Consider the following 12,609-nt stretch of genomic DNA (forward strand, 5'->3'; position numbering starts at 1 on the left):
CCCCAGCCAAGATTCTCTAGTACGGTAGCAATGGACGAGCAATCAAGGCCTAGCTTCTCAGGAGGTGATGCAGGCTGGTTCTTAAGTACAGTGTAGTCCACAAGCCCCCACAAAGGAATGTCCACACACTGTATTGGTTAGAACACAGTCTTTATATAATCAATATTCAAGGTTATGTACACTTATCATAATAACTCACTTTGTACTTAGGAAAATCATCAATGGCAAATATATACAATTCTAAAGTGGTACCACCCTTTGTATTAGATCTCATTAAAGTGCATCAACAATACTGTAACAATGTCACACAGATCAATAGAGTGAAACCAACAATATAGAGAGAAGAGAAAATAAGATGGTTGAGCAATAGGCAGAATACTGGCCCCTACCACTAGACAGTTCTGTGTGGAGATCCCCCCACCTGGGCAACCTGTAAAATAAAGATATAGCACAAGCCCAGTCCATATATTGTTCTGCAAGTCTTATTCCCTCCTATAATGTTTTTACCCCCCCAATGTACCTGGTGGAGTCGAGTTCTTCGAAGATGCGTCGACAGATCCTTCTTGAGCGACCCCCTTTCAAGCGGGAGTCACGGATCGTCGAGAGGCGTCGAGGAACTCGCTGTTCGGCGACGGGGAATCGAGGGCCCTTCTTGAATGCCTTCCCTTTCAAGCGGGAGACACGGGGCGTCGAACGTCCGTCGACAAACAGGGTAGAACGGCGTCGATGAGGCGGCAGCTTCGTCCGAGCGGTGCTCGTCGGCGTCGGAGCGTCGGCGTCCTGCAAGGCAGAGGCGTGCGGGGCACCTCGGTGACAATAGTTCTGGACCGCAAAGATTGTGGAGACGGAGGCCCAGCAAGGGCGTCGAGTCGTTCGAGTCTTTGTGGTCTTCGGGTGGCGGGAAACCCACCGGCAGGTTTCTCCTCAGCGCGTTGGTCATTCTCGACTTTCTCTGGCAGGATAAAGCGGTCGACGGTGCGGACGAGGGAGTCCTTCGATTCGAATGTTCTTAGGCAAAGGAGCGGATGGCTCCGGTCGTCGGCGGCACGGCGTCAAGTGGTTCCCACGGCTGGGCAACACAACTTCGACGGGCCTCCAGCGGTTACACAAACCTGCGAACCCTGGTCGACGGCAATGGACTTCGACGGCGGCGATGTCCGTGTGCTTCACTTCGATCTCCTCGGCGGTCCCGTCTCGGGTCGGCAGCCTTTCGAGGGTCTGTCTTCCAGGGCGCTTCGGCGAAGATGGAGCGGTGCTCGATGGTCCCTCGGAGCACGGGAAGAGGGCGCCTTACCAGGTCCTCTCTCGGGTCAGTCTTCGACGATTTCGGCAGCCTTCGGATCGGTTGAAGCAAATTCAACAGCAAGTCTTCTTCTTCCAGCTGGACGTCGAGGATCAGCAGTTCCAGTTACTCTTAGAGTGGAGACTCAGCTCCAGAACGCTTCTGAACGCTTCTGAACGTTCCCTGAACCTTCTGAACGTTCCCTGAACCCCTTACCAGTGGTGAGAGGTCCCCAGATATACTATTCTGTCTCTCATCCACACTGCTGGCACACACTCAGCAGCCAATCATACAGAAGGGCATTCATGCAGTCAGTCAGCCAATCAGGCACACAGTGTATTCAGGCCACACTCCTCCCTTTCAGACACTCACAACAAGGAATGTGGATTGGGACAAGTACCCAGCCATTCAACACTACACACTGCATTCAGGCCAGTTTCGGGCAGGGCTGTCTCAGTCTTTGTCTCTCATGCCAGAAACCAGACAACCGCAACAAGGAGTGTATATTGGTCACACACTCCATTCACCCAGGTCCCACCCACAGGAGGTACCCACAACATAGTCACTGGGAAGGCTCCAGTCAGTCTAGCTGGGCCTTCACAACAACACCATATATGGAACTTCCACCCAACAGCCAGTCAGGGGGAAGGGACAGAGTCAGGGCTTCCCAGGACTTTGGGAAAACAAGGTAACAGGCAATAAAAAGCAAGAGGCCACAGGGGCCATCTTGTTTCCTATCAGGAATCAACTGATCCCAATGGCAGGGCCTGGGTATCCCAAAATGGAGGACACCCAGAGCACCTGTCAAATTCAGCATGGAGCTGCCACCAGCCCATACCCTGCTCTGGGGCCACCCACAGGTGCCCAAAAACATACACTAGGGGCACAGGGTTGTACCCCTACCCATGGGTGCCATAAGGGTATCCCATGGGTCTGTTCACCAAACCAAAAGAGAGCTGCACTGCCAGGAGTCCCACATGGACTCCTGGGCAGAAAACATGACGGAACACACAATAAAAAGCAGTAAAGGACAAGGATTCAGAGATCCTGTCCCTCTGATGCATTTCCAGCACCACACAGACCTATGTCCAGTCTGTGGTTCTGCTAAAGACACTTTGCTCCATTTCTACAGAGTAGCACGTTTTTAAGTTTCTAAAAACAATATCCAACACGTAGGGTATATGTTGCACAAGTCTCTTGCTTAAGCTTTTTAAAACCTGTGACGAAATGAAAGTGATGTATTGTGTAGGAAATTACTTAGCACAGGTGTGGTGTGTAAGGGCGAAAAGGATAAGAAATGGAAATCTGGGGATACGATATCAAGGCATCTCCTATCTTGCCACTAGCCCATAAAGTTGTTAATCTACATGTTAAAAAACTATTGACTTGTGGTGGATTATAATGAGCACATGTTTTTTAGAACATATTAATGGGTAAACATGGTTTTATATTTGCTACATATACCTTGGTTTTAATGAACTGGGTTTTGTTTGTCTTGAATACATTTTATACTCATGCTCCCAATATGTGTATTAATGGCAAATGACTAACCTGTCGAATAAAAGCCATTTTGACTTGACTTTAAATGGATAAGACATCCTCACAGACAGGACCAAAGCAACCGATCTACCTCCTTTCACTTCAGGAACGAGAGCCATCAAATGCGGTGTCCCACAAGGATCGAGTCTCTTGCTACTTCTCTTCAACATACACATGCCCCCACTTCCCCCAGAAGCCAATTAAAAAACAAGAGCTTGCATGTTTACAACTAGGTGGACGACACTCCGTTTTCGAGATTAAAATGGACATAGACTCCATTAACTCACACAAGCTGCCTAAATTAGATGACCATCTGTAAGTCCAACAAAAACATGAGATTCAATCCAAACAAAAGGGAAATCCTGGTCGCCCCACACAATGGACCGCATGCACTACTTCCTGGACCGTAGAAATGGGAATCGGACCAGCAACTTCAACACTGATTAAGAAAATTCTCCTGGGCGGTGGCTTCACACTAAAACCACAAGTCAACGCCATAGTACAGGAATGCTTTTATCACCCATGTTCAGTCAGATGCATCCTTCTGGGTTTCAACTTTCCACACAGGCCGCTAACCATAATTTCACAGGTATTGTCAAGAGTAGACGGTGCAAATGGTCGCTACATAAGTATGTCTGACTACCTCACTAAGAAATGACAGTGCATCCAAAACACGGGGACAAGGCTCATAGTAAGACTAAACCGGAGGGAGCACATCAACCACAGTCCTGAGAAGCCTTTACTGGTTACCCGCGAAGAGAAGAATACATTTTAAAGCACTCTGCATCATGCACAGATAACTGGAGCGGAATTCTTTCAATTGAAAATCACCTTCTACCAACCGCAATGGACCCTTAAATCTAGCAATGACATGCAATCGGATCCATGTGCTATGAGAGAAGTGGTACAGCTTTCTCCAACCTCCTTGCAAAACTGTGGAACTCCGTCCCCAAAGAAATCTGCACAACAGAAGACGAAGTAGTGTTTACAAAACTGCTAAAAATTAAAAATCTGTTTTTCAAAACACCAGGATTGAGAATAATTCAACAAGAAACAAATGCACAAAAACAGTGCCACAAAATCCCTGCCATTTTACAACCTAGCACCTATTCAACAAACGTTGCGACTTAATGACCAAATACTCAGTAAGGGAGTTCTGACAAAAGCCCAAACCACAGCATCTCAAACGCGTTGGGCGAGCATGACAAACCAGAGCAGCCCTTCCAATAGGACCTTTACAAGGTACTCTGTTGGACTGCTTGTTGATGTCCTGGCCAAACTGTGGTGCACCCGCCACCCTCTGCAAAATGAATATTGCTTTTTTTTTTCTTCTGCACATGAATTTCCTATTAAAATCGAGACCGTACTGGTGCAAATGGGATATCTCGAATAGAGTATTGTGCCAGTGCTGTCGGATCAATTCCCCTATAAATTTACATTTGAAGTTAATTTATCCAGACCAGCTATTCCCAATTAGAGCGTCAACACTGGGCATGCTTGGGGATGCTGTGACCAAAGCAGAAATTCAGAAGGCATTGGAGTTTGTGAATCTTAATGGGAACTGAGATCAACCACTGTCAGTTGTATGGGATATGCTGAATCTGTTAATCCTGTGAGGGTATCTAAGCAATAAAAAAGGGGACAGAAAGGCACTTTAAGATCCGCTGGAGCTATAGGAAAGGGTCTCATAAATTTGGACAAGAACGCTGTTGTGTATTATTACTGCTGGGGTCCTGGAATATAGAATGTTGTGGATGGAAGGGCTTCTAGAATGGGGTTGCCTGGTATCCGTTCAGTTATGTGAAGCATAAAGTTATACAAGGACATGCAATGGTGCTCGTGTATTTATTGATTTATGAAGATATAACAGTGGCGACGAGGGGAACGGAATCCAGGCAGAGATATTGGCTGAGGAATATGACAGACGTGAGAAGTCAATATAAAGGGAAAAGGATAAATGAAGGGGAATGCCCAACGACGTAGTACAAGTCAAATGGACAAACAGTGAGCTGTGCACAATAAAGAAGAAAAGAAATTGCAGGTAAGCGCACGCAGCGCTGAAAAGAAAATACCCTTAATTTGCTTGCAGCGGAGTTAAATGTAATAAAATATTTACAGACTTGAGCATCTTTTGAATTTGGAGCAACGTACCAGCAGCGCGAGAGGCAGAGCGCGACTAGCAGGGACCGGCATACCAGCGGCGCGTGAGGCAGAGCGCAACTAGCAGGGAGCAGCATACCAGCGGCGCGTGAGGCAGAACATGACTGGCAAGAATTAAAGGAAAGGACCTGTGTGCGTCAGTATACGTGCCGTCTAGGAAGTCGATCGCGCTTGATATAAGCATTAAAGGAAGGGACCGACGGGCATTGGAATACGTGCCGCCATCTTGGATGTCAAATATACATTGAAATAACATTGTAATAACGTTACGAACAATCGCAAAGGCAACCAACGGATTGATATATCAACGCAGTCAAGGACAGATATAAACAAAGCACGAAACTGAGCAGTTAACCGGATTTTAGCACATAAAGATAAATTCACAGAAAGTAACGATAAAAACACGCTGAAGGAAAGGAAATTGGAACATTTACTAAGTGAAAAAAAAGAGGAAGAAAATAATAAAGATAATAATTATTCTTTTAAAAATTAAGTGAATTGGACTCGCAAAAATGTCGGTTGGAAATGCAGCTGGAGATGCAAGTGAACTTGGAAACCGCATCTCAAAATCCTGCAAACACGCTTATGTCAACTAATCCATTAAACTATTTGCGACGTCCAAACCCCTTTACTTTGGAACCACAAGAAACACAAGGTCAAAGATGGCAAGAATGGATTGATGAATTTGAGGAGGTCTTGAGAGCTGTGGGGGATCAAAATGCACCAAATAAATTAGACATTTTCACAAACCTAGTGGGAAAAGAAATAAAGAGCATAATCAAAACTATTCCACTTCAAGACAGAACAACATATCCATTGCTAATAGCAGCGGTTAATGTGCAGATAATAGTTCCACTCAACAGGGACTATGAAAGATATGTATTCAATCAATGCACACAAAGCCCACACAAGACTATAGCTCAATTTGTCTTAAGGTTACAAAAGAAAACCACGTTTTGTGAATTTATCAACTTTAATGATGATGAACGATACAGCTGAGGGTCATTGAAGGGTGTTTATCATCGCAATTCAGGAAACGCTTATTAAAGAAGCCTCTGCCTCTGAAGGAGGTACTGGAACTTTCAAGGGTATATGAGAGAGTGGATGCACAAGCAGCCAACATAGATAATCCAAAGAGGATGGACACCATCGCTGTTATGAATAGGAACAGTCAAGATATCCTGGAACAGGTTCACCAGGTTTGATGCGCAGAGGTGTAGGAGAGAGACAATGTTACAGGTGCGGATTTGAATTTCCTCACAAGGGCCCTTGTCCTGCTCTAGGTCAGTTATGCCTACGATGTGGGCAGGAAAATAATTTCCAAGCAATGTGTAGGGAAAGGATAACAATGCCGTAAAATCACTACAACCCTCAAATGGCACCCAATAGGAGGTATGATAACCAAAGAGGTTCAGGAGGACAGATTTTTACAGAACGAGAAACACGACCTTACCCTGTTTCAAAACCAAACCTACAAACAACACGGCCCAGATTTGTTAGGGCCATGGATAATTTGCAAATTGGAATTACAGACCAGAATATTCCAGAATTGAGTCAAAGGGCACCATCAGTCAATCGAGATCAAGAGGAGATGAAATATTAAGACCCATACGAAAATCCACCCGTGAGGAGAGGTCAGATTTGGAGTTTGACCCCGTTGAGCCTGATGTGGCTCCTGTCTTTTCCGGGGGCAGTCAGTTGGAAGAGTTATGTCAATCATTACATGATGCCAGTGGCTTAGACACACCTCCTGTGGTGGAGTTTGGCAGGCCTGAGTCTGGGGTTCATGCTGAGTCCTCTTATAGGCGACTGATGGCTAGGGTTACTGAGTATCTTGGTTGGTCTAGTCCTCCGGATGCATTTGTTCAGGATGCCTTGACTGATATTTTGGATCAAGGTCCGTCCACTGCCCCAGTGTTTCCTTTTCATTTGACTTTGCAAAAAAGGGTGGCGGCTGCTTGGCAGACCCTGCGTCTCTACCGGCGGTTAACAAGTCGTTAACTAAAAAATACTGCCCTTCCAGTAGCGACCCCAGCTACCTATCCACTCATCCCACTCCCGAGAGTTTGGTGGTTCAGGCGGCTACACCCACCCCGAGGCAGGCTGCATATCCTACCATCCCTCCTGATAAGGACGACAAGCGCTTCAATGGCTGGGCACGCAAGGTGTTTTCTACGGGAAGTATGGTGCTGTAGTCGGCCAACTCCACTTGTGCCTTGGCAAGATTTTCACATACTCTGTGAAATTTTGTCTCTTTAGCGGCTGTGCATATTCCCGAGGGGGAAGAAAGGATGGGTTCCTTGCTCTCGTGCAGGATGGCAAGGATGCCATGTGTGAATCCCTTCAGTCTGGGTTGGACACGGCTGATGGTGTTAGCCGGTCCATGGCTGCGAGCACCGTTATACGCAGGTTTGCATGGTTGCGGAAGTCTGGTTTTGCTCCGGATGTACAGGCCCATCTTCTGAAAATGCCCTTTGATGGCTCTCATTTGTTTGGCAGCAAGGCTGACGAGAGCCTTGAGAGGTTGCAGACCTCCAAAGCTGCTGCTAAATCTTTGAGTGCAGCAGTGCGTCAACCTTTGCCTTCTCATCCAAGGGGACAACAGTGGAGGGTAGGTTCCTTTCGTTACTACTCTTTTGGTAGGACGAGAGGAGCCGCCAATCAAAGTGGTCAACAAAAAAGTACCCGTGGTGGTCTGGGAAATAGGTGCCAAAGCCGCTCAAGCAGCAGCCTCTTTGCCTTCAGGCGCTGCAACAGCCTCTCCAAAACAGCTATGAGGCTATGTTGCAGTGTTCGCAGGTTGGGGGCAGACTGTCTTAGCATCTCGAATGGTGAGCTATTACTTCGGATGCATGGGTTCTGGAGACAATAGCCCACGGCTACTGCCTTCCCTTCCTAAAGCAGCCTCACAATAATTCCCCGGGAAGTCTCTCTTTGAAGCTTCTGTATCTGCTCCTTGTGCAGGAAATCTTGACCCTGCTGGAGAAAGGTGCTATAGAACTAGTACCTGTAGCGGAGAGGAACAAGGGATGGTATTCCCCATATTTTTTGTTTCCAAAGAAAGACTGGGGACTGAGACCCATCTTGTACTTGCGTTGGTTGAACAAGTTCCTCGGGAAGGACAAGTTCAAAATGGTCACTCTTTCTCCGGTCCTTCAGGCCCATCAACTTAAAGATTGGTTGGTGTTATTGGACCTACAGGTTGCTTACTTTCATGTGCCGATTCATCCAAAGCACAGAGTACTTGAGGTTTGCGGCTGGCAGCTCGAACTTTGTTTCAGGTCCTGCCATTCGGATTAACCTCCGACCCGAGGGTCTTCACCAAGCTAATGGTGGTGGTGGCAGTGTATCTCGGGCGAGGGGGGATTCACGTCTACCCCATACCCCTACCTGGACGACTGGGTGATCCGAGCACGTTCTCCCGAGCAAGCTCTGGATCATCTCGGTCTCACCTGCCGCTTCCTCCACAAGCTGGGCTTCTCCCTTTAATTTTTATTATTTATTATTTATTATTATTATTATTATTATTAAGAAGTCGTATCTTACGCCTTCTCAACAGCTCCAGTACATCTGGGCTGTGTTGGACACGTCCTTGGGAAAGTTTTCGTCTCCCAAGGTGAAGGCTTATCAAATTGTACAGATGGTGGACAAATTTCAACATGCCCAGAGTCTTCCAGCTTTCATATTCTTAAGGTTGCTCGGCCTCATGGCATCCTGCATTTTTCTGGTGCCAGAGGCCAGACTGCGGATGAGATCCCTGCAATGGGTCCTCAAGATGCAGTGGTCCCAATTCTCAGGTAATATGTCGGATCCCGTTCAGGTTCCACTCTCGGTCTTGCAGGATCTTCTGTGGTGGGCCAGCAAAGGGAATCTGATGAAGGGGGAGCCATTTTGGCAATGTTGGCCGGAGGTGACGGACGCCTCACTCACTGGATGGGGGCGGGGGAGGGGCTCATGCCGACGATCTGACTGCCAGCGGTCGTTGGTCTCCGTCGGAGTCCAAACTCCACATCAACCTGTTGGAGGTGAGAGCCATCAGGCTTGCCCTGAAGGCTTTTCTGCCGTCTGTGCGGGGGAAGAGTGTCCTGATAATGATGGACAACACAGTGGACATGCATTACCTCAACAGAAAGGGGGGGCTGTGTCGCTCGTTCCATTTTGCATAGAGGCAATGCAGCTCTGGTTCTGGGCAACCAAGAAAGGAATTTCACTCTCGGAAGCTCATCTGGCTGGAGAGGAGAATGCGTAAGTGGACGCTCTGAGCAGGCAGAGCACGATCTCACACGATTGGGAGTTGGTTCAGGAAGTCCTTCTGAGATCTTCGCCCTTTGGGGAACCCCACTAGTGGATCTGTTCGCGACCAGTGCCAACCGGAAGTGCGAGAGATTGTGCTCAAGGAAACTTCCTCCGATTGGAGTGGTAGCGGAAGCATTTGTCGTGGATTGGTCATTCCCACGTCTGTACGCGTTTCCTCCGGTCCCCGTCATTCCTCAAGTGCTAAGGAGGTTGCAGAGGTTCAGATCCCACATGATCCTCATTGCTCCGGATTGGGCCAGGAGAGCGTGGTACCCGGACCTTCTAAAGATGTACATCTGTCCTCCACGCCGTCTTCCCTACTGAGAGGATCTTCTCTCGCGAGAGGGGTGTCGGGTTCTCCATCCAGAGGTCAAGACACACCACCTTCACGCTTGATTTTTGAAAGGTTGAGATATAAGGATTGGGATCTCCCGGATGACGTAATGGAGGTGTTGCTTACAGCCAGGCCGTCGGCAACCAAATACTGGACCGTTGGCGTAAGTTTTGCGACTGGTGCAGAGGACACGATGTTAATCCTTTTCAGTGTTCCATTCCCATGGTTCTGTCTATCTTGCTTTCTTTGGCCCAAAGGGGTCTTTAAGTAGGTACCATTAAAGGTTACCTGGCGGCACTGTATCTTCAAGCGCTTGTCTGAAGAATGTTCTTATTTTAAGATTCCTTTGATTTCCCAATTTCTTAAAGGGCTCACTAATGTGTTCCCACAGTCCCCGTTTCAGGTGCCGGTATGGGATCCGAATTTGGTCTTGAAATTCCTGATGGGTGCTCCGTTTGAACCTTTGCACTCTTGTCCTTTACGACTGTTGTCTTTCAAGAGGGTTTTCTTAGTAGCGGTTACACCCGCTCACAGAGTGAGTGAATTGCAGGCACTTGCATCTAAGCCACCCTTTACTCTGTTCCACAGGAATAGGGTTGTACTGAGGGTACGTCCATCCTTTCTACCTAAGGTAGTGTCTGAGTTTCAATTAAGCCATAAAGTGGTACTTCCTGCTTTCTATCCTCCTCCTCATCCTGTTAAGGAAGAGGGGCGACTCCATAGGATGGACCCTAGGACAGCTCTGAGCTTTTATATTTCTAGTATGTCCAGGGTCAGCATGGACGATCAACTCTTTGTGGGGTACGCTGGACACCGATTGGGCCAGGCTGTTACCAAACAGACCTTGTCCAGGTGGATTTTCCTCACCATTACTGAATGTTAGATTGGCGGGCAAGGACCCTCCTGAGGGGTTGCAAGCTCACTTGACTAGTGGCGTGGCTACTTCCACAGCCCTGCAGCGGGGAGTATTTGTGACGCAGGTACATGGGCTTCTATCCACACCTTTGTCAAACATTACTCCCTGGATACTCTCCATGGTCAAGATATGGCCTTTGGTAAAGCGGTTCTTTATTCTGCCATCTGATTGGGTATTCTAAATTCTTCTACCGCCTCCATATTCTGGTACTGCTTTGGAAGTCTGTCAAAGGTGTGGAGTATGTTGGAGGATACAATCCATTCGAAGAACAAGTTACTTACCAACTGGTAGCGTTCTTTCGACTGGATGTTCCTCCAACGTATTCCACATCGCCCTCCCGGCCTGCCCTTCTTGAGAATTTCCTATGCTATTGCAGCTTGCGTTCCCTTAAGGCTATGTGCAGTCAAGCAGGCATTGTGTACGAGCAGGTCGCACGTTCTGGAGGAAAAAACATAAACTGAGGCTATGGGCGCTGTGCGTCCTATTTATAACATCCGGTGAAGTTGCCCTCGACGGAGGCCCTTCGAGGGACATCGACCCGACGCCATCGACGCCGGACGCCCTCTGCCGAAAAATTTGTGAAGTAGCACAGCTGTGGACATTACATGTCAAAGATGTGGAATACGTTGGAGGAACATCCAGTTGAAAGAACGTTACCAGTTGGTAAGTAACTTGTTCTACTGTTTTATTCCTAAAATGATTAGAAATCCATATTTACGCCATGTGCATGTTTTCATTTACACCAATAAGAATGTCCTTTTTAAAAATATGTAGGTTATTGCCTTTAGTTCTCTTCGCCTTCATTTGGTTCATAAGGTTACTGTATTTACTTTTAGTGTGTGGTTTCTCTTTTTAGAATATATCCAGACCATCATGATGATGGAGGAATCGGTCCAGCATGTTGTCATGACAGCCATACAAGAGGTTTGTTTAATCTTGTATAGTCTTAATTATTTTATTAACCAAAAGAAGCGATGCATGTAGTTGAGTAATTTGCAATAGACTATGTTGCTGGAAAGAAGGGTGATTTGTTTTTAGCACCAGACATCAAATGTTAAATATTGTACTTCCTGAGAAATGGTGTTGCTAATGGATTCTTTCCTCCCGATTCCTCCTCGATGGAAAATCCTACCCACAGCGCAGCACTTCAGCAGAAACGTTTCCGCCACATGCTCCCCGCGTCGGGACTGTTGCATATCAAAGTGCAGCTCCCATGACCTAAATTCCTTTTTTCAGCCTTCCTTGATCGCTTCGGGAACACTCAGAGGGTTTTGTACATATTTGGACGCCATACCCAATCCAAAGAAGGCTTTGGATTTCAAATATGGCGCAGTTTGTCACCGGCAAATGTCTGTATCGGATCCACTGTAAAAGCATCATGAAGTAAGACACAGACAACAGATAAACTTTTCTTAAGAAAAATACTTTATTGGCCTTTATTTGTAAGGATGTATTATTGCCTAACTTGCCCTAAGGTGGGATTTCCATACCTAAAGAAACTAAGGATAGTCTGTGTCATTAAGTTCAACTCAAACCTCTGTCTGTGTCTAAAACTTAAACTTGCCCTCGCAACTAAAGATATACAATGTGTAGGGACTCACCTTTCCCAAGTTGAAAAATGGTTCCAAAAAGGTCTTGGGGTTCCCTTCCACAAGTTCAACACAATTCATAGAAACCTCAGGGTTCCCTTCCCCAAGCAGGCAGCTCCTCCACTAGAACTGCTGTGAGCCTCTTGACTTGTAAGATGGTTTCGGTTTAACTTGGTTATCCTCTAGGCTCTTAAAATGGTTCAAACGAAGGCTTTCTTTCACTTCAGAAATTGTCATGTAGCATAGCCTTTGTATCGTGGCTTTCCTTGGTTCTTCCTCCAGTAGGGCTACTTGGTCTAGGTGCAGTTATCGGACCACACAGTCCATCCATTACAGGTCACACAACCGATATCCCTTGGCACTTGTGAGGCTCTTGATTTTCCTTGGCCAAAACATGTTTTCTCCAAGGACCTGTGTCAGTAATTCACATTCATTGTAGCTTTCATAACAGTAGGCTCCTGGCTTTCCCACTACACTACTTGTATTCAAGTCA

The 12,609-nt window shown here is 46.9% G+C and overlaps 1 protein-coding gene across 3 annotated transcripts in view; it reads left to right on the forward strand.

The window, feature by feature from the left end:
- Positions 1-12,609, forward strand: part of HOOK3 (hook microtubule tethering protein 3) — a 1,904,471-nt gene that overhangs the window by 347,732 nt on the left and 1,544,130 nt on the right. For all 3 annotated transcript variants that reach the window (XM_069626410.1, XM_069626409.1, XM_069626411.1), the window contains one exon: positions 11,384-11,451. In XM_069626410.1, coding sequence (XP_069482511.1) covers positions 11,384-11,451 — 68 coding nt within the window. The remainder of the gene's footprint in view (positions 1-11,383; positions 11,452-12,609) is intronic.

This window comes from Ambystoma mexicanum, chromosome 6p (assembly GCF_040938575.1).
Source record: "Ambystoma mexicanum isolate Mex_15411 chromosome 6p, UKY_AmexF1_1, whole genome shotgun sequence".
Lineage (NCBI taxonomy): Eukaryota > Metazoa > Chordata > Amphibia > Caudata > Ambystomatidae > Ambystoma > Ambystoma mexicanum.